At 44.1% G+C, this 21936-nt stretch overlaps 1 protein-coding gene across 1 annotated transcript in view; it reads left to right on the forward strand.

Moving 5' to 3' along the window:
• The window catches only part of dusp10 (dual specificity phosphatase 10), a 41140-nt gene that overhangs the window by 14799 nt on the left and 4405 nt on the right, over positions 1-21936 (forward strand). The window contains exon 3 of the mRNA XM_029677281.1: positions 19884-20270. Coding sequence (XP_029533141.1) covers positions 19884-20270 — 387 coding nt within the window. The remainder of the gene's footprint in view (positions 1-19883; positions 20271-21936) is intronic.

Raw genomic sequence — 21936 nt, forward strand, 5'->3', positions numbered from 1 at the left:
GATCCAGGAAAAGACAGCGTTTTAAAACGCAACGTCATTTTTTAAAATTAAAAAAGTCGACGATAAACTTTCACAAAACACTTTGAAATACTTTTGTAATCCAACTTTAGGTATTAGTAAACGTTAATAATCTATCAAATTGATCACGGGGCGATGTGTATTCAATAGCTCCACGTCTTGAAACCATGTTCAGAAATTTCTCATCCAAAACATCCTGACGGAGACCGGAAGGAATGGGCTCTCTCTCACTCGTTTGACCAAGAAACAAAGGCCAGGCAATTGACAAGACTGGCGACATCGTGTGGAAGCTGTAGGACTTGCAATCTCAGCCCCATCTAATTTGCTTCCCAATAGACAATAGATGCAAGTGGCGCATTGATATATTTTCCAGTTTTCAGTGATCAGTTTTTCTTGCGCTTTCCGATGAAACACACGTTATGTTATAGTCACAGCAGTGATTTAACCAGTTTTAGAAACGTCAGAGTGTTTTCTATCCACACATACTAATCATATGCATATACTATATTCCTGGCATGAGTAGCAGGACGCTGAAATGTTGCGCGATTTTTAACAGAATGTTCGAAAAAGTAGGGGGTAGACTTAACAGGTTAGCAGTAGAGGTCAACAATTTATCAAAATGGCCGATTAATTAGGGCCGATTTCAAGTTTCCATAACAATCAGCATTTTTTGACACCGATCATGGCCGATTTACATTGCACTCCACGAGGAGACTGCGTGTCAGGCTGACTACCTGTTATGCAAGTGCAGCAAGGAGCCAAGGTAAGGTGCTAGCTAGCATTAAATGTATCTTATAAAAAACAATCAATCTTAACATATTACTAGTTTATCTAGCTTGTCCTGCGTTGCATATAATCGATGCGGTGCCTGTTAATTTATCATTGAATCATAGCCTACTTCGCCAAACGGGTGATTTAACAAGCGCATTCGTGAAAAAAGCACTGTCGTTGCACCAATGTGTACCTAACCATAAACATCAACGCCTTTCTTAAAATCAATACACAAGTATATGTTTTTAAACCTGCATATTTAGTTAATATTGCCTGCTTCTTTTAACTAGGGAAATTGTGTCACTTCTCTTTTATTCTATGCAACAGAGTCAGGGTATATGCAGCAGTTTGGGCCGCCTGGCTCGTTGCAAAATGTGTGACTATTTCTTCCTAACAAAGACAGCCAACTTCGCCAAACTGGGGATGATTCAACAATTGCCAGCAGCTCTTCGCTGTGCTTTCAAGCATTGAGCTGTTTATGACTTCAAGCCTATCAACTCCCGAGATTAGGCTGTGGTAACCGATGTGAAATGGCTAGTCAGTTAGCGGGGTGCGCGCTAATAGCGTTTCAATCGGTGACGTCACTCGCTCTGAGACAGTGAAGTAGTTGTTCCCCTCGCTCTGCAAGGGCTGCGGCTTCTGTGGAGCGATGCTTCGAGGGTGGCTATTGTCGATGTGTTCCTGGTTCGAGCCCAGGTAGGGGCGAGGAGAGGGATGGAAGCTATGCTCAGTATACTGTTACACTGGCAATACTAAAGTGCCTATAAGAACATCCAATACTCAAAGGTATATGGAATACAAATGGTATAGAGAGAAATAGTCCTATAATTCCTATAATAATTACTACAACCTAAAACTAAATTGAGGCTAAATTGATTTTATTGCTGTATTATATTAAGTTAAAATGAAAGTGTTTATTCAGTTTTGTTGTAATTGTCATTATTACAAATAAAATAAAATAAAATATTTTTTAAATCGTCTGATTAATTGGTATTGGCTTTTTTTGGCCCTCCAATAATCGGTATCGGTATCGGCGTTGAAAAATCATAATCGGTTGAACTCTAGTTAGCAGATGTATTAGCGAAAGTGTAGCGAGTGTAGCGAAATGTTTGTGCTTCTAGTTCCGACAGTGCAGAAATATCTGACAAGTAATCTAACAATACCACACCAACTACCTAATAGACACACATCTAAGTAAGGAATGGAATAAGAATATATACATATAAATATATTGATGAGCAATGACAGAGCGGCATAGGCAAGATGAACTAGATGATATCAAATACAGTATATACATATGAGATGAGTAATGTAAGATATGTAAACATTATTAAAGTGGCATTATTAAGTGACTAGTGATCCATTTATTAAAGTGACCAATGACTTCAAGTCTGCATATAGGCAGCAGCCTCACTGTCTTAGTGATGGCTATTTAACAGTCTGATGGCCTTGAGATAGAAGCTATTTTTCAGTTTCTTGGTCCCAGCTTTGATATACCTGTACAGACTTCGCCTTCGGGAAGGTAGCGGGGTGAACTGGCAGTGGTTTGGGTGGTTGTTGTCCTTGATGATCTTTTTGGCCTTCCTGTGACATCGGATGCTGTAGTTTGCCTCCGGTGATGCAGACCGCACCACCCTCTGGAGAGCCCTGCGGTTATGGGCAGTGCAGTTGCCGTACCAGGCGGTGATGCAGCCCGACAGGATGCTCTCAATTGTGCATCTGTAAAAGTTTGTGAGGGTTTTAGGTGACAAGCCAAATTTCTTCAGCCTCCTGAGGCACTGTTGTGCCTTCTTCACCAGACTCTCTGTGTGGGTGGGCTATTTCAGTTTGTCCATAATGTGTACGCTGAGGAACTTAAAACTTTCCACCTTCTCCACTGCTGTCCCATCGTTGTGGATAGAGGGGTGCTCCCTCTGCTGTTTCCTGATGTCCACGATCATCTCCTTTGTTTTGTAAACGTTGAGTGAGAGGTTGTTTAACTGACACCACAGTTCGAGTGCCCTCACCTCATCCTTATAGGCTGTCTCGTCGTTGTTGGTAATCAAGCCTACTACTGTTGTGATGTCTGCAAACTTGATGATTGAGTTGGAGGTGCACATGGCCACGCAGTCATTGGTGAACAGGGATTACAGGAGGGGACTGAGCATGTACCCTTGTGGGAACCCAGTGTTGAGGATCAGCGAAGTGGAGATGTTGTTTCCTACCTTCACCACCTGGGGGTGGCCCGTCAGGAAGTCCAGAAACCAATTGCACGGGCGGGGTTGAGACCCAGGACCTCAAGCTTAATGATGAGCTTGGAGGGTACTATGGTGTTGAATGCTGAGCTGTAGTCAATGAACAGCATTCTTACATAGGTATTCCTCGTGTCCAGGTGAGCTAGGGCAGTGTGCAGTGTGATGGCGATTGCATCACCTGTGGACCTATTGGGGCAGTACATAAATTGAAGTGGGTCTAGGGTGGCAGGTAAGGTGGAGGTGATATGATCCTTGACTAGTTTCTCAAAGCACTTCATGATCCCAGATGTGAGTGCTACGGGGCGCTAGTAATTTATTTCAGTTACCTTTACCTTCTTGGGTACAGGAAGAAAGGTGGCCATCTTGAAGCATGTGGGGGACTGCAGACTGGGATAGGGAGAGATTGAATATTTCTGTAAACACACCAGCCAGCATGCTCTGAGGACGCTGCTGGGGATGCTCTCTGGTCTGGCAGCCTTGCGAGGGTTAACACGTTTAAATATCTTACTTACGTTGACCACGGAGAAGGAGAGCACACATTGTCCTTGGTAGGTGGCACTGTATTATCCTCAAACTGGGCGAAGAAGGTGTTTAGTTTGTCTGGAAGCAAGACGTCGATGTCTGTGATGTGGCTGGTTCTCTTTTTGTAGTCCATGATTGTCTGTTGACCCTGACACATACGTCTTGTGTCTGAGCCGTTGAATAGTGTTTCCACTTTGTCTCTATACTGACAATTCGCCTTGTTTGATTGCCTTGCTGAGGGAATTACTACACTGTTTGTATTCGGTCATATTCCCAGTAAACCTTCCATGGTTGAATGCAGTTGTTCGTGCTTTCAGTTTTGTGTGAATGCCGTTATCTATCCACGGTTTCTGGTTAGGGTAAGTTTTAATAGTCATAGTGGATACAACATCTCCTATGCACTTCCTTATAAACTCACTCACAGAATCAGCGTATAAATCAATATTATTCTCTGAGGCTCTGAACATATCCCAGTTCCGATTGGTCAGACCAGCGTTGAATAGTCCGTGTCACGGGTACATCCTGTTTGAGTTTCTGCCTATAGGAAGGGAGGAGCAAAATGGAGTCGTGGTCAGATTTGCCGAAGGGAGGGCGGGGGAGGGCCCTATGGTTTCCAGTTTGTGTAAAGTCAAGTGAAGTTCCTTGAGGGCCGTCGTGGTATGGGCTTGAGGGGGGATATACATAGCTGTGACAATAACCGACGGGAATTCTCTTGGGAGACAATACGGTTGGCATTTGATTGTGACGAATTCTAGGTCACGTGAACAAAAGGACTTGAGTTCCTGTATGTTTTGTTACAATTACACTATGAGTCGTTAATTATGAAACATACACCCCCACCCTTCTTCTTCCCGGAGAGATGTTTATTTCTGTCGGCGCAACGCACAAAGATTCCCGGGGGCTGTACCGACTCCCACAGCAAATTCCAAGAGAGCCATGTTTCCGTGAAACAGAGTATGTTACAATCCCTGATGTCTCTCTGGAAAGCAACTCTTACCCTAATTTCATCTACCTTGTTATCCATAGACTGGACATTAGCGAGTAATATATTCGGAAGCGGTGGGTAGTGTGTGCGCCTCCGAAAGTCTGACCAGAAGGCCACACCGTCTACCTCATCTATGGTGATGTTATTTTGGGTTAGCTTCTGGAATCAGTTCAGATGCCCTGGGTGGTTCGGACAAAGGATCCGCTTCAGGAAAGTTGTATTCCTGGTCATAGTGCTGGTAAGTTCACTTCGCTCTGATATTCAATAGTTCTTCCCAGCTGTATGCAATAACACTTAAGATTTTCTGGGCCACCAGTGTAAGAAATAATACATTAAAAAATATATATTTCAACGTTTCCTAAGGACTAGAAGCTAGGCGGCCCTCTCTGTCGGCACCATCTTTGGGACGCAACCTCAGTCTTTTGGGACGCAACCTCAGTCTCCGGTTTAATTATTGGGCTTTTTCCAGAAGAGTAAATCATCAAATGGCGTATATCAATATGGTTGTTGGAACTTGGGATGGCATATTTTGATGCAGAGAACAGCAACATTTCTGGTCCTGACTTGCTTTTTTACCTGTGAACCAGTCCTAATTGTAGTAATGAGTTATATAGCTGTCAAATGTGTCATAAGCAAACATCATTATTGATGTAAGACTGTGGACCTTACAGTTGATCAAATCAAATCAAATCAAATGTATTTATATAGCCCTTCGTACATCAGCTGATATCTCGAAGTGCTGTACAGAAACCCAGCCTAAAACCCCAAACAGCAAGCAATGCAGGTGTAGAAGCACGGTGGCTAGGAAAAACTCCCTAGAAAGGCCAAAACCTAGGAAGAAACCTAGAGAGGAACCAGGCTATGTGGGGTGGCCAGTCCTCTTCTGGCTGTGCCGGGTGGAGAGTATAACAGAACATTGCCAAGATGTTCAAGTGTTCATAAATGACCAGCATGGTCCAATAATAATAAGACAGAACAGTTGAAACTGGAGCAGCAGCACGGCCAGGTGGACTGGGGACAGCAAGGAGTCATCATGTCAGGTAGTCCTGAGGCATGGTCCTAGGACTCAGGTCCTCCGAGAGAGAGAAAGAAAGAGAGAATTAGAGAGAGCACACTTAAATTCACACAGGACACCGAATAGGACAGGAGAAGTACTCCAGATATAACAAACTGACCCTATTCCCCCGACACATAAACTACTGCAGCATAAATACTGGAGGCTGAGACAGGAGGGGTCAGGAGACACTGTGGCCCCATCCGAGGACACCCCCGGACAAGGCCAAACAGGAAGGATATAACCCCACCCACTTTGCCAAAGCACAGACCCCACACCACTAGAGGGATATCTTCAACCACCAACTTACCATCCTGAGACAAGGCTGAGTATAGCCCACAAAGATCTCCACCACGGCACAACCCAAGGGGGGGGGGGGACTCAACCCACTCAGGTGACGCACCCCTCCCAGGGACGGTATGAGAGAGCCCCAGTAAGCCAGTGACTCAGCCCCTGTAATAGGGTTAGAGGCAGAGAATCCCAGTGGAAAGAGGGGAACCGGCCAGGCAGAGACAGCAAGGGCAGTTCGTTTCTCCAGAGTCTTTCCGTTCACCTTCCCACTCCTGGGCCAGACTATACTCAATCATATGACCCACTGAAGAGATGAGTCTTCAGTAAAGACTGAGATCGAGTTTGCGTCTCTGACATGGGTAGGCAGACCGTTCCATAAAAATTGAGCTCTATAGGAGAAAGCCCTGCCTCCAGCTGTTTGCTTAGAAATTCTAGGGACAATTAGGAGGCCTGCGTCTTGTGACCGTAGCGTACGTGTAGGTATGTACGGCAGGACCAAATCAGAGAGATAGGTAGGAGCAAGCCCATGTGATGCTTTGTAGGTTAGCAGTAAAACCTTGAAATCAGCCCTTGCTTTGACAGGAAGCCAGTGTAGGGAGGCTAGCACTGGAGTAATATGATCAAATTTTTTGGTTCTAGTCAGGATTCTAGCAGCCGTATTTAGCACTAACTGAAGTTTATTCAGTGCTTTATCCGGGTAGCCGGAAAGTAGAGCATTGCAGTAGTCTAACCTAGAAGTGACAAAAGCATAGATGAATTTTTCTGCATCATTTTTGGACAGAAAGTTTATGATTTTTGCAATGTTACGTAGATGGAAAAAAGCTGTCCTTGAAATGGTCTTGATATGTTCTTCAAAAGAGAGATCAGGGTCCAGAGTAACGCCGAGGTCCTTCACAGTTTTATTTGAGACGACTGTACAACCATTAAGATTAATTATCAGATTCAACAGAAGATCTCTTTGTTTCTTGGGACCTAGAACAAGCATCTCTGTTTTGTCCGAGTTTAAAAGTAGAAAGTTTGCGGCCAACCACTTCCTTATGTCTGAAACACATGCTTCTAGCGAGGGCAATTTTGGGGCTTCACCATGTTTCATTGAAATGTACAGCTGTGTGTCATCCACATAGCAGTGAAAGTTAACATTATGTTTTCGAATGACATCCCCAAGAGGTAAAATATATAGTGAAAACAATAGTGGTCCTAAAACAGAACCTTGAGGAACACCGAAATGTACAGTTGATTTGTCAGAGGACAAACCATTCACAGAGACAAACTGATATCTTTCCGACAGATAAGATCTAAACCAGGCCAGAACTTGTCCGTGTAGACCAATTTGGGTTTCCAATCTCTCCAAAAGAATGTGGTGATCGATGGTATCAAAAGCAGCACTAAGGTCTAGGAGCACGAGGACAGATGCAGAGCCTCGGTCTGATGCCATTAAAAGGTCATTTACCACTTTCACAAGTGCAGTCTCAGTGCTATGATGTGGTCTAAAACCAGACTGAAGCATTTCATATACATTGTTTGTCTTCAGGAAGGCAGTGAGTTGCTGCGCAACAGCCTTTTCTAAAAAATTTGAGAGGAATGGAAGATTCGATATAGGCCGATAATTTTTTATATTTTCTCGTTCAAGGTTTGGCTTTTTCAACAGAGGCTTTATTACTGCCACTTTTAGTGAGTTTGGTACACATCCGGTGGACAGAGAGCCGCTTATTATGTTCAACATAGGAGGGCCAAGCACAGGAAGCAGCTCTTTCAGTAGTTTAGTTGGAATAGGGTCCAGTATGCAGCTTGAAGGTTTAGAGGCCATGATTATTTTCATCATTGTGTCAAGAGATATAGTACTAAAACACTTGAGCGTCTCTCTTGATCCTAGGTCCTGGCAGAGTTGTGCAGACTCAGGACAACTGAGCTTTGGAGGAATATGCAGATTTAAAGAGAAGTCCGTAATTTGCTTTCTAATAATCATGATCTTTTCCTCAAAGAAGTTCATGAATTTATCACTGCTAAAGTGAAAGACATCCTCTCTTGGGGAATGCTGCTTTTTAGTTAGCTTTGCGACAGTATCAAAAAGGAATTTCGGATTGTTCTTGTTTTCCTCAATTAAGTTAGAAAAATAGGATGATCGAGCAGCAGTAAGGGCTCTTCTGTACTGCACGGTACTGTCTTTCCAAGCTAGTCGGAAGACTTCCAGTTTGGTGTGGCGCCATTTCCGTTCCAATTTTCTGGAAGCTTTTTTGATGGATAGCACTGAATAGTGGAACCTGTGAGAAGCCCTCAGAGCTTCAGAGAAGTTGTAATTTTTGAGTGAGGAACTGTGCTGGAGGCTTCTAAAAGTGAGAGAGACACATGAAGATGCTTTCCTCCATGAGATTGTCGAAAGATGCTTCACAGATCTCATCTCTCTCCACAATGTGGCAGAAAATGATTTAGCCTTTTCTACTATTCTCACTCTCCTCTCTCAAAGGAAGCTATTTACCAATTGCATTACAAGTACAATTTTTTCAAAGATGATTTTGGTTGAACAGTTGAATCTGTTAGCTTTCTCTTTCTGGATTTTTCAACAAACTATTTAATGCATCAATAGAGAATCTTGCCACACACACACACACACACACACACACACACACACACACACACACACACAGCCCTAGTAATGGCATAACTTGTAGATAACAGAGACTTGTAGATAACCTGTAGCTAGTGGGTTCGGTGACGAGTATGAAGCGAGGGCCAGCCAACGAGAGCGTACAGGTCGCAGTGGTGGGTAGTGTATGGGGCTTTGATGACAAACTGGATGGCACTGTGATAGACTGCATCCAATTTGTTGAGTAGAGTGTTGGAGGCTATTTTATAGATGACAAGGATCGGTAGGATGGTAAGTTTTACGAGGGTATGTTAGGCAGCTTGAGTGAAGGATGCTTTGTTGCAATATAGGAAGCCGATTCTAGATGTCATTTTGGATTGGAGATGCTTAATGTGAGTCTGGAAGGAGAGTTTACAGTCTAGTTGTCCACGTGTTGACAGAGTCGAAAACTTTGGCCAGGTCGATGAATACGGCTGCACAGTAATGTCTCTTATCGATAGCGGTTATGATATATCGTTTAGGACCTTGAGCGTGGCTGAGGTGCACCCATGACCAGCTCTGAAACCAGATTGCATAGCGGAGAAGGTACAGTGGGATTCAAAATGGTCAGTAATCTGTTTGTTAACTTGGCTTTCTGTCACGACTTCCGCTGAAGTGGGTCCTTCTCCTTGCTCGGGTGGCGTTCGGCGGTCGACGTTATACCGGTCTTCTAGCCATTGCCGCTCCACCTTTCATTTTCCATTTGTTTTGTCTTGTTTTCCACACATCCTCTGTTCCCTCCATGTCTGTGTGGGGTATTGTTTATTGTCTAGGTGGGCACAAAGAAGCTAGAAGCTAGAGCATGATCGTGTAAAATATGAAAAGGAATTGGCATTTAAACAAGAAATGGAGCGTGCTAAAATCAAGTTGCAACAAGAACGTATAGAGTTGGTTAGGGAAGGAAAGATCTCAGGGGAGAGTTTGTTTTGGGAAGGTGACCCAGATTTACCTAGGGGTAGTTCCGCTTTTGGTCCTGCCCCAGAGACATTTGATATTGTTGGGAACTTACGGTTATTGCCTCGGTTTAATGAAAGGGACCCTGAGACATTCTTTTCGTTGTTTGAGCGGGTTGCTGACGCTAGGAGTTGGCCTGATTCTGACCGCACTTTAATGTTGCAGTGTGTGCTGACTGGTAAAGCGCAGGAAGCATATTCAGCTCTTAGTGTACACGACAGTGCCAGTTATGATAAAGTTAAAACAGCTGTGTTACAGATTTATGAATTGGTCCCTGAGGCTTACCGCCAACGATTTAGAACTTTAAAAAGGGATGATAACCAGACTCATGTTGAGTTTGCGCGACAGTTATCTTTACAGTTTAATCGCTGGTGTTCCGCCTCTGCAGTTGTGACTTTCCAAGGGCTGTGTGATCTGATTATGTTAGAGCAATTTAAGGACACAATTCCTGATCGTATTGCCACGTATATTAATGAACAGAAAGGAAAGAATGTTGCTGAAGCTGCGGTTTTGGCGGACGAGTATGTGTTGACTCACAAAAGTGTCTTTGCAGAGCCCCGTATTCGGAAAGAGTGGGGGCGTTCGGATAGATTTGGGCTTCGCTCACCGAGATACTTTGGTTCTCCGGCAGAGTTCTATTCAACTAGGGTTGAACCTGACTCCCATGGTAAAGCTGACTTTGGGCAGGAGTGTCACTACTGTCAAGGTTCAGGTCATTGGAAAAACGAATGTCCACTTCTCAGGTCAAAGGGTGCTTACGCTAAATCTAAGCCTACTGCGTTAGCTGCACCTGTTCCACATCAGTTCATTCATGACTCATTTCCTCAGGCCCAGGAGAATGTGAAAGTCCACATTGATCCAGACTATTTACCTTTCATTACGGAAGGTTTTGTGTCTATCTTAGGAAGTAAAGACCTAGTGCCAGTGAAGATCCTGAGAGACACAGGTGCCTCTGAATCATTTGTGTTGGAGTCTGTGTTACCCTTTTCTGCTGAGACTGATTCGGGGAATAGTGTTCTAATTAGGGGAATAGGGTTGAACACTCTGTCAGTTCCATTGCATAAACTGATGTTGGATTGTGGGCTGGTGCAGGGTGAAGTTGTTGTGGGTGTGCGTCCTTCGTTGCCTATTGAGGGTATCGATGTTATCCTTAGGAATAACTTGGCTGGTGAGCGTGTATGGCCTGTCGTGTTTCCATCTCTAGTGGTTTCCACTAAGCCGTCATTTGTTGGGATTCCTGATGAGATTGTACAGAGTTTCCCAGATGTGTTCTCTGCGTGTGCAGTGACACGTTCTATGAGCCGTGGCGAACTGGTCACTGCGCCGACTAATGATAATTATACAAAGTATGTCACTGTTTTCCCTGTTATCCCGTTATCTGTAACCCGCTCAGATCTAATCAAGGCGCAACGGGATGACCCCACGTTGGAAGAGTTGCGTGATCAAATTGTGCCTATAGAACAGGTGGGAGATGTCGCCCATGGCTATTTTCTCCAAGAGGATGTCCTGATGAGAAAGTGGGTGTCTCATGATAGTTTTTTTCTGGGGGAGGCAATTAGTCAGGTTGTTGTACCAGTTAAGCTTCGTGAGTTGGTGTTGGAAACTTCTCACAGCGACGTGGCTGGACATATGGGGGTGAGGAAAACCTACAATCGCATATTAAGACATTTCTTTTGGCCTAGATTAAAGAGGGATGTTTCTGATTTTATCAAAACTTGTCACACCTGTCAATTAACTGGTAAGCCTAATCAAGCTATTAAACCAGTACCATTGTTTCCTATTCCTGTACTCAGCCAACCTTTTGAGTATCTGATTATTGACTGTGTGGGTCCTCTGCCTCGTTCTAAAAAGGGTAGCAGTTACCTGTTCACTGTGATGTGTCAGACCACTAGGTTTCCTGCTGCCTATCCTCTCCGATCTATCACGACTAAATCGGTGTTAAAAGCTTTGACTCAGTTTCTCTCATTGTTTGGAATCCCTAAGGTCATTCAGAGTGATCAAGGATCTAATTTTACCTCTAATCTGTTTGGTCAGGTTCTTCAACAGCTCCATATTAAAAACAATTTGTCTAGCGCCTATCACGCGCAAAGTCAAGGAGCACTGGAACGTTTCCATCAAACACTTAAGTCTTTGTTGAGAGCTTATTGTACTGAGATGGATAAGGATTGGGAGGAGGGGTTGCCTTGGTTACTGTTAGCCGCTAGGGAAGTTTCACAGGAGAGCACAGGTTTCAGTCCAAATGACCTTGTGTTTGGACATAGGGTGCGTGGACTTTTATCTGTTCTCCAGGATGACTGGAAGTCTCCCGAGCCTCCTCAGTCCCTGTTATCGTATGTGTGTGATTTCCGGCGACGGCTGTACGCCGCTGGTGAAATGGCTAAAGAGAAGTTATCATCTTCACAGGAGAGGATGAAGGGCATATTTGATCGCCGAACTGAGCCTCGTCACTTTAGTCCAGGTGACCAGGTTCTTGCTCTGCTGCCAATTGTTGGTTCTCCTTTTCAAGCCAAGTTTCAAGGTCCATATACAGTGGTGTGCCAGTACACTGAGCAAAATTATCTAGTTGCCACTCCAGAACGGAGGAAAGCACACCAGCTGTGCCATGTAAATCTGTTAAAACCCTATTATGCACCTTCCTCTGAGACTGAACAGTGGGATTCTACAGAGGACGGTAAAACCTGTTCTTTTGGCTGATACCGTTGTTTCCTTGGGTTCTTGTCATGCTAGATCTGTGCATGAGGAGGAAGATGTTCCTGGTCCTGACGATTGTATATTGCAGGGTAGATTGAAAACTTCAGAAACACTGGATATTTTAGACAGTCTTCTCACTCACCTACCTGTTGATGGGCGGAAAGAGATGGTTGGTCTGATTCAGAGATTTCCAGGTTTGTTTTCTGATACACCTACACGTACAAACTTAATAGAACATGATATTGACATTGGAGGTGCTGACCCCATTCGTCAGCGGTTCTATAGAGTTTCTTCAGAGAAACTACGTTGTCTGGATGCTGAGGTCAAGTACATGCTGGAGAGTAAGATAGCAGAGCCTTCTTTCTCCAGTTGGGTTTCTCCCTGTATCTTGGTCAGTAAACCGGATGGAACAAACCGTTTTTGTACGGACTACCGTAAGGTAAACAGTGTCACAAAGCCAGATTCATTTCCTCTTCCTCGGATGGAGGACTGTGTTGATCAAGTCGGTGCAGCTAAGTTTGTGAGCAAATTTGACCTGTTAAAAGGCTATTGGCAGGTGCCACTGACGAGTAGGGCACGTGAAATCTATGAATCGTTGGAAGTGACTATGAATCGCTGGAAGTGACTATGAATCGTTGGAAGTGACTATGAATCGTTGGGAGTTGTAAAAATTAAGAAGGACCCTGATGTTCTTTTCGTTGGAGTTTGTAGCTGTTGGTCTTTTGTGCCATGTTCCTGAATGTTTACGTGACTGACCATTGTTTCGGGTTGTCATGTTCTATCTTTCCTGTCTGTTCCCTCCTGGTCTTGTGTTCTTCTTTCCTCTTAAAATATTGCTTCCTATGCACAAAGGTTGCTGAGGTCTGGGGAGGAGGAGGTTGGTTGGTGCAGGTGGAGGTGTGAACACATAACCCCTCGTCAATTTGGGACGCAGAGGCCTGTGTCAATTTGGGACGCAGAGGCCTGTGTCAATTTGGGACGCAGAGGCCTGTGTCAATTTGGGACGCAGAGGCCTGTGTCAATTTGGGACGCGGGAGGCCTGTGTCAATTTGGGACGCGGGAGGCCTGTGTCAATTTGGGGCCTGTGTCAATTTGGGACGCGGGAGGCCTGTGTCAATTTGGGACGCGGGAGGCTGGTATGTTGTTCCGGGGTCCTTGTTGGTCCCCGGTTTTATGGGGGGGAATGTGACGACCCTCCCACTCTGTCTGCCGTATTCTGTCTTTGTTCTTGTTTCCTTATTAGGATGCCGGTGGGCGGAGTTGGGAGGGTCGTCAGCTACATGGGAAACACCTGGGCCAGGTGTCTCCCAGGATAAATAGACCTCTTCCACATTCATGGAGGAGACTCTCTCCATGCAGACACCTTTGTAGATTGTGTTGTGGTTCTTGGTGGCCTTTTGTTTGTTTGCTTTGGCACCTTTCATCACCCTGCATTATCACATTCATGCATGCAAAACACTCACTTACACTACTGATTACTGATTACACACACCATTGTATATTATACTTAGTTACTTATTTAATAAATATATATTTTGCTACGCCTTATCTCCACGTTGTCTCCCTTTGTTACGGGCTTTGAGCCGGTTCGTGACACTGGGTTGCGCCAGGTTTTATTTGTACTCGTGATTTGTGGCAGCCGGTACTTTGTACTTGGTTGTTGTACTTTGTGCTGCCTCACTTGTTCTTTGGGCATTTGTTTCTGTGATGCGGTTGCGTTCTGTTCTTACAATTGCCTCAGTAAAGTGCTTCTTTATTCACTCATCTCTGCTCTCCTGCGCCTGACTTCCATGCACCAGCTACACCCACCGCATTACATTTTCGAAGACCTTAGAAAGACAGGGTAGGATAGATATAGGTCTGTAGCAGTTTGGGTCTAGAGTGTCACCCCCTTTGAAGAGGGGGATGACCGCGGCAGCTTTCCAATCTTTGAGAATCTCAGACGATACGAAAGAGAGGTTGAACAGCCTAGTAATAGGGGTTGCAATAATTTCTGCAGATAATTTTAGAAAGAGATGTTCCAGATTGTCTAGCCCGGCTGATTTGTAGGGGTCAAGATTTTGCAGCTCTTTCAGAACATCAGCTATCTGGATTTTGGTGAAGGAGAAATGGTGGGGGCTTGGGCGGGTTGCTGTGGAGGGTGCCAGGCAGTTGACCGAGGTAGGGGTAGCCAGGTGGAAAGCATGGCCAGCCATAGAGAAATGCTTATTGAAATTCTCAATTATAGTGGATTTATCAGTGGTAACAGTGTTTCCTATCCTCAGAGCAGTGGGCAGCTGGGAGGAGGTGCTTTCATTCTCCATGGACTTTACAGTGTCCCAGAACTTTTTTGAGGTCATACTACAGGATGCAAATTTCTGTTTGAAAAAGCTAGCCTTTGCTTTCCTAACTGCCTGTGTATATTTGTTCCTAACTTCCCCGAAAAGTTGCATATCATGGGGGCTATTCGATGCTAATGCAGAACTCCACAGGATGTTGTTGTGCTGGTCAAGGGCAGACAGGTCTGGAGTGAACCAAGGACTATATCTATTCCCAGTTCTACATTTTTTGAATGGAACATGCTTATTTAAGTTGGTGAGGAAGGCACTTTTAAAGAATAACCAGACATCCTCTACTGATGGGTGGAGGTCAATAGGGCGGCAGGGTAGCCTAGTGGTTAGAGCGTTGGACTAGTAACCGGAAGGTTGCAAGTTCAAACCCCTGAGCTGACAAGGTACAAATCTGTCGTTCTGCCCCTGAACAGGCAGTTAACCCACTGTTCCTAGGCCATCATTGAAAATAAGAATTTGTTCTTAACTGATCTTGCCTAGTAAAATAAAGGTTAAAATATATATATATATATATATATAAAAAAAAATATGTCATTCCAGGATACCCCGGCCAGGTCAGTTAGAAAGGCCTGCTCACAGAAGTGTTTCAGGGTGCGTTTGACAGTGATGAGGGGTGGTCGTTTGATTGCAGACCCATTCCGGATGCAGGCAGTGATCGCTGAGATCTTGATTGAAAACAGCAGAGGTGTATTTGGAGGGCGAGTTAGTTAGGATGACATCTATGAGGGTGCCCATGTTTACAGATTTGGGGTTGTACGTGGTAGGTTCATTGATAATTTGTGTGAGATCATCAAGCTTAGGTTGTAGGATGGCCGGGGTGTTAAGCATGTCCCAGTTTAGGTCACCTAGAAGCAAGAGCTCAGAAGATAGATGGGGGGCAATCAATTCATATATGGTGTCGAGGGCACAGCTGTGAGCAGAGGGTGGTCTCTAGCAAGCGCCAACGGTGAGAGACTTGTTTCTGGAAAGGTAAATTTCTAGAAATAGACGCTCAAATTGTTTGGGTACAGACCTGGATAGTAAGACAGAACTCTGCAGGCTATCTTTGCAGTGGATTGCACCTCCGCCCCCTTTGGCAGTTCTATCTTGTCGGAAAATGTTATAGTTAGGAATGGAGATTTCAGTGTTTTTGGTGGTCTTCCTAAGCCAGGATTCAGACACGGCTAGGACATTCGGGTTGGCAGACTGTGCTAAAGCAGTGAATAAAACAAAACTTAGAGAGGAGTCTTCTAATGTTGACATGCATGAAACCAAGGCTTTTACGGTTACAGAAGTCAACAAATGAGAGCGCCTTTTGGAATGGGAGTGGAGCTAGGCACTGCAACCTCTACATCACCAGAGGAACAGAATAGGAGTAGGATAAGGGTATGGCTAAAGGCTATAAGAACTGGTCGTCTAGTACGTTCGGAACAGAGAGTAAAAGGAGCAGGTTTCTGGGAATGGTAGAATAGATTCAAGGCATAGTGTACAGACAGGTATGGTAGGATGTGAATACAGTGGAGGTAAACCTATGCATTGAGTGACGATGAGAGAGATATTGTCTCTAGAAACAATTTAAACCAGGTGAGGTCACCGCATGTGTGGGTGGTGGAACTAAAGTAGAGGTCAACCGATTAATCGGAATGGCCGATTAATTAAGGCCGATTTCAAGTTAATCTTTTTTTTAACTAGGCAACTCAGTTAAGAACACATTCTTATTTTTAATGATGGCCTCGGAACTGTGGGTTAACTGCCTCGTTCAGGGGCAGAAAGACAGATTTTCACCATGTCAGCTCGGGATCTAATTTTACAGTTAACTAGTCCAACGCAATAACGACCTGCCTCTCTCTCGTTGCACTCCACAAGGAGACTGCCTGTTACGCGAATGCAGTAAGCCAAGGTAAGCTGCTAGCTAGCATTAAACTTATCTTATAAAAAACAATCAATCAATCATAATCACTAGTTAACTACACATGGTTGATGATATTACTAGATATTATCTAGCGTGTCCTGCGTTGCATATAATCTGACTGAGCATACAAGCATACAAGTTTGTAAGTATCTGACTGAGTGGTGTCAGGCTTGCAAACATTAATTCAAACAGCACTTTCGTGCGTTTTGCCAGCAGCTCTTCGTTGTGCGTCAAGCATTGCGCTGTTTATGACTTCAAGCCTATCAACTCCCGAGATTAGGCTGGTGTAGCCAATGTGAAATGGCTAGCTAGTTAGTGGGATGCGCGCTAACAGCGTTTCAAACGTCACTCGCTCTGAGCCTGTGGTTGTTTCCCTTGCTCTGCATGGGTAACGCTGCTTCGAGTGTGGCTGTTGTCGTTGTGTTCCTGGTTCGAGCCCAGGGAGGAGCGAGGAGAGGGACGGAAGCTATACTGTTACACTGGAAATACTAAAGTGCCTATAAGAACATCCAATAGTCAAAGGTTAATGAAATACAAATGGTATAGAGGGACTACAACCTAAAACTTCTTACCTGGGAATATTGAAGACTCATGTTAAAAGGAACCACCAGCTTTCATATGTTCTCATGTTCTGAGCAAGGAACTTAAACGTTAGCTTTTTTACATGGCACATATTTCACTTTTACTTTCTTCTCCAACACTTTGTTTTTGCATTATTTAAACCAAATTGAACATGTTTCATTATTTATTTGAGGCTAAATAGAATTTATTGATGTTTTATATTAAGTTAAAATAAGTGTTCCTTCAGTATAGTTGTAATTGTCATTATTACTTACAAATACATTTTTTTATCGTCCGATTAATCGGTATCGGCTTTTTTGGTCCTCCAATAATCTGTATCGGTATCGGTGTTGAAAAATCATAATCGGTCGACCTCTAAACTAAAGGGTTAGCTAAGGCATATTGTGCAGGGCTAGAGGCTCTACGGTGAAACAAGGCAATAATCACTAACCAAAACAGCGATGGACAAAGCATATTGACATTAGGGAGAGGCATGTGTAGCCAAGTGATCATAGGGGTCCAGTGAGTAGCTCAGCGGGCTGAAGACACGGCGGTTCAGACAGCTAGCGGGCCGGGGCTAGCAGCTAGCTAGCAGTAGGGCCTTAGAGGGACGTCGCAATGAAAGAAGTCTGTTGTAGCCCCCTCGTGCTGTTACGTTGGCAGACCAGTCGTGATGGATCAGCAGAGCTCCGTGTGGTAAAAGGGACCATGCCAATTGGCAAAATAGGTATAGTGGCCAAAGATTTTGTCCTATGGGCCTCTTCAGCTAACAGTCCGATATGCTCTAGACAGCTAGCGGGCCGTGGCTAGCAGGCTAGCAGATGGGCATTCAGAGGACGTCGTGACGTAGGAGCCAGTGGAAAAAACACCTCGGGCAGATTACATCGGTAGTCCAGTCGTGATGGATGGGCATGGCTCCGTGTCGGCAGTAACAGGGGTCCAGGCCAATTGGCAAAATAGGTATTGTAGCCCAAGGAGTGGCTGATGGACCTCTTTGGCTAGCCGGGAGATGGGCCTAGCAAAGGCTATCTCCAGGCTAATTGGTTCTTGCTTCGGGACAGAGACGTTAGCCAGGAGTGGCCACTCGGATAGCAGCTAGCTAGGAGCGATGATCCAGGTGAAAAGGTTCAGAGCTTGCAGTAGGAATCCGTAGATATGGAGAAAAATAAATCAGATTTGCTGTGGTCTGAGTCGCGCTGTGCATACTGGCAAGAGTTGTCCGGGCTATAGGTTAGCTGATGACCGCTAGCAGTGTCTAGCTGACTAGTTAGCTGGCTAGCTTCTGTTGGGGGTTCCGGTTCAAAAGTAAAGAAAATAGCAGATCCGTACCACATTCGGTGAGACGGATTGCAGGAGAGTATGTTGAAGTTGAGGTTAATAAAAAAAAATATGTGAAGAAAAGAATATATAAAGATATATACACAGGACACAACAAAACGAGGACAAAGACGTCTGACTGCTACGCCATCTTGGAATACTTGCGTGAGAGAGTGATGAAAAAGCGTTACTTTAGAAACATAGCAGTTTAATATGTTTGTTTAGTGTGGCCCTATCAGTTAGACTCATTTTATGACCCTCTTATGATAGACAACATCCTCCCTAGTTGAAAGTTGATAGGAGATCCTTACCTGCCCCATTTCTATGGCGAAGCCGTTGAGGCCATACCATGAACTCACTTAGCATGATGTTAGATTTTGCTCACTGACACTGATACTCTGTGTCAGGCCCCCATGCAACCCCCCCCATGCCGATGGCGTCATGCCCTATGTGTGGTAACGTTATGTTAACGTTGTGTCAACATTGTGTCAACGTTACACAGTGTTATTTGAAGGAGTGCAGATGTCCAGAAAGACAAATGTTCAACATTTATTATCCTTATTTGGCCATCATCTTTGGCTCTGAGGAGAGTGATGACAGCTATTTTTCAGAGGTAAAAAAGGGAATGCTGTGTGGATTGCCTTGGGGCCATGTTTCTCTCACTCTCTAAATGATCAAGGAAATATGACATTACCTCCAGGACCGTAGGTGATTGAGAGACAGAAACAAATGAAGTGCAAAGCTTTCTCTTCAAACTGTTGTGATATCCAATTCAAACACATTATATGGTTTGAATGGTTGGGTTAGTTGGTTAGTTGGGGGATTGGAGTGTCCCAGTGTTCGACTTCAGGCTATAGAAGTGTACGTTATGATAATTTGGTCACCTATTTTGCCACCCTATCAGATTGATATGAAGAACTCCACTTTTCAAAGTAGAACGAGGAGAGATGGGCCAGAAAGAAGGAAGAACAACTGAATAATAGGTAGATACATCAATTGGAATATTTTAAAGATAAATACACAACACATAGGATGAGAGGATGAGAGTACTAAAAATGAAATATACTAATGGTCAATAGGGAATTGTCAATGTAAATAGGAGTTGGTTTTCAGTTCAACAGCTGTTTAGAATCTGTGGAATGTCACTGCTGAACTCAGAGCTACGTGTGCTACGTTCTGTGCATTGAGTCGGGAGCAGGATAGTTGTTATTCGGCCATTGGCCCAGTTGTACTGCAAGGACTTCTGATTGGTCAACCCCAGGCTAGGGTGGGGGGTTATAAATGGCGTCCTGTTCCTTTGTTCTGCGGAGAAAAGCTGAGGAGACTGAACATCTACCTCCCAGCATAACATCTATGATTTGTCCTTCTCAAATAAACCTATTTTTCTCCTCCTGATTTGCTTTGGAGTCTGTGTTATTGAAGAATAACATCAACTGCTAACAATATGGACATGGATTGTTTTTGATAGTTTAATACAGTAATATTTCCCTCCAATAGACACGTAGCAGACGTGTTCCTGTCAGACAGTAGTAACCTGCCATTGACATAAAGGATTATACCTGCAGGCGTTAAGTTTATTGTCACATTTAAGTGTATTTATGTTTCGCTAACTCATCCTGTTGTTGTCTGTTGTTTACCCAGGGGGCCTCAGCTCCTTTAGACAGAACCACCAGAGCCTGTGTGACCACTCCCTCCACCTCCACGAGAGCCTGGACGCCAGCATGGGCGTCAGTGGGGCCTCCGGCCACACGGGGGTGCTACCTCACTCCATGTCCCTGCCCTCCACGCCGGACATCGAGAATGCCGACCTGACTCCAATTCTGCCCTTCCTCTACTTGGGCAATGAGCACGACGCGCAGGACGCCCACACGCTGAAGCGCTACAACATCAGCTTCGTGCTTAACGTTACCACCCACCTGCCGCTCTACCATTACGATACGGGTCTCTTCAGCTACAAGCGGTTGCCCGCAACTGACAGCAACAAGCAGAACCTGCGCCAGTACTTTGAGGAGGCATTTGAATTCATCGGTACGAAATTTTTCCAAGTTTAGTCAGTGCATGGCGGCTTGGCCCACATGAAAAAGTACTATATTGTGTACAATGATAGGAATACTATAGTATTCACTGTACTGTTTTTGCTGACTTTACTGTAGTATACTGTAGTATTTATAGTTTTCTATAGTATAAATACTGTAGTATTTTTTTTGTATATACTATAGTCATTATTGTCGTGTTTTTGCGGACTGAAGTATACTGTAATGTCTTTATACTTTAGGATTTACTGTAGTGTTTTTGGGGACATTACTGTATTTATTAAAGACAGACAGACAGACAGACAGACAGACAGACAGACAGACAGACAGACAGACAGACAGGCAGGCAGGCAGGCAGGAAGGACTGGGTTCTGAACAGAGAGTTTAGTGCTCCTGCTCTTTTCTATGACCTGTAGGGAACACAGTATATGGTCTATATTTGACATGTAGGTTTTTCACTTACAGGTAGCACAAATTGGGATATGGGGGAGGGGAATGGGCAAGGTATATGCAAATTCAATACTGTAGCATTTACTATAGTAAAACATATATTACGTTTTTGCAGACATTTCTGTTGTATTTACTACAGTGTTTTTTTGTGTGGATAATACTGTAGTATTCTATACTATACTACAAAATTCTATACTAAGTACTACACATAATTGAGGGATACAAATGTATAGTATTCTAAAGTATGCTATAGTAAACTGTAGTATTTCTTATTTGGGTGGGTGCACAGTAGAAGTGTACACTGAGTGTACAACTCATTTAGGAACACCTTCCTAATATTTAGTTGTACCCCCTTTTGCCCTCAGAACAGCCTCAATTCTTTGGGACATGGACTCGAAAGCGTTCCAGAGGAAGGCTGGCCCATATTCACTCCAATGCTTCCCACAGTTGTGTCAAGTTGGATGGATGTCCTTTGGGTGGTGGACAATTGTTGATTCACACGGGAAACTGTTGAGTGTGAAAAACCCAGCAAGGTTGCAGTTGTTGACACACTCAAACCTGGCACCTACTACCATACCCCGTTCAAAGGCACTTCAATATTTTGTCTTGCCCATTCACCCTCACAATCCATGTCTCAGTTTTCTCAAGGCTTAAAAATCCTTCTTTAACCTGTCTCTTCCCCTTCATCTACACTGATTGAAGTGGATTTAACAAGTGACATCAATAAGGGATCATAGCTTTCACCTGGATTCACCTGGTCAGTCTATGTCATGGAAAGTGCATAACGCATTGTAGACTCAGTGAATAGGGCAGAGCACGGCAGGGGTTGCAGTTGGTGGCAGTGGTGGGATCTCATTGAATCGATTCAGTTGTATTATTTATTTTCAGGCCACATTATGATTGGAGTTAGTCAGTGATTTAGCTTGGTTTATACATATTCAAATGGCTTGTTTTTATCGATCAGAGGCTGTGTAGGTTGTTGGACTTTTGAAATTATGGATTTGTTAGCTCTACAGTTAGTATAACGTATGCACAGTGTAGGTTTTGAGTGAGCGGACTGCAGGGTAAAATATGACACATTAGTTACATAACTAAAACATTAATGTGATGTTGTCGAAGTCTATTTTGTACTACTGCATGTTTTATGTTGCTATGATGAGTTCTATTCTAAAGAGACTAAAATGATTATCTGTTTCTGTTGAAGTCTATTT

The sequence above is a fragment of the Oncorhynchus nerka genome, linkage group LG13, assembly GCF_034236695.1.
Source record: "Oncorhynchus nerka isolate Pitt River linkage group LG13, Oner_Uvic_2.0, whole genome shotgun sequence".
Classification (NCBI taxonomy): Eukaryota; Metazoa; Chordata; class Actinopteri; order Salmoniformes; family Salmonidae; genus Oncorhynchus; species Oncorhynchus nerka.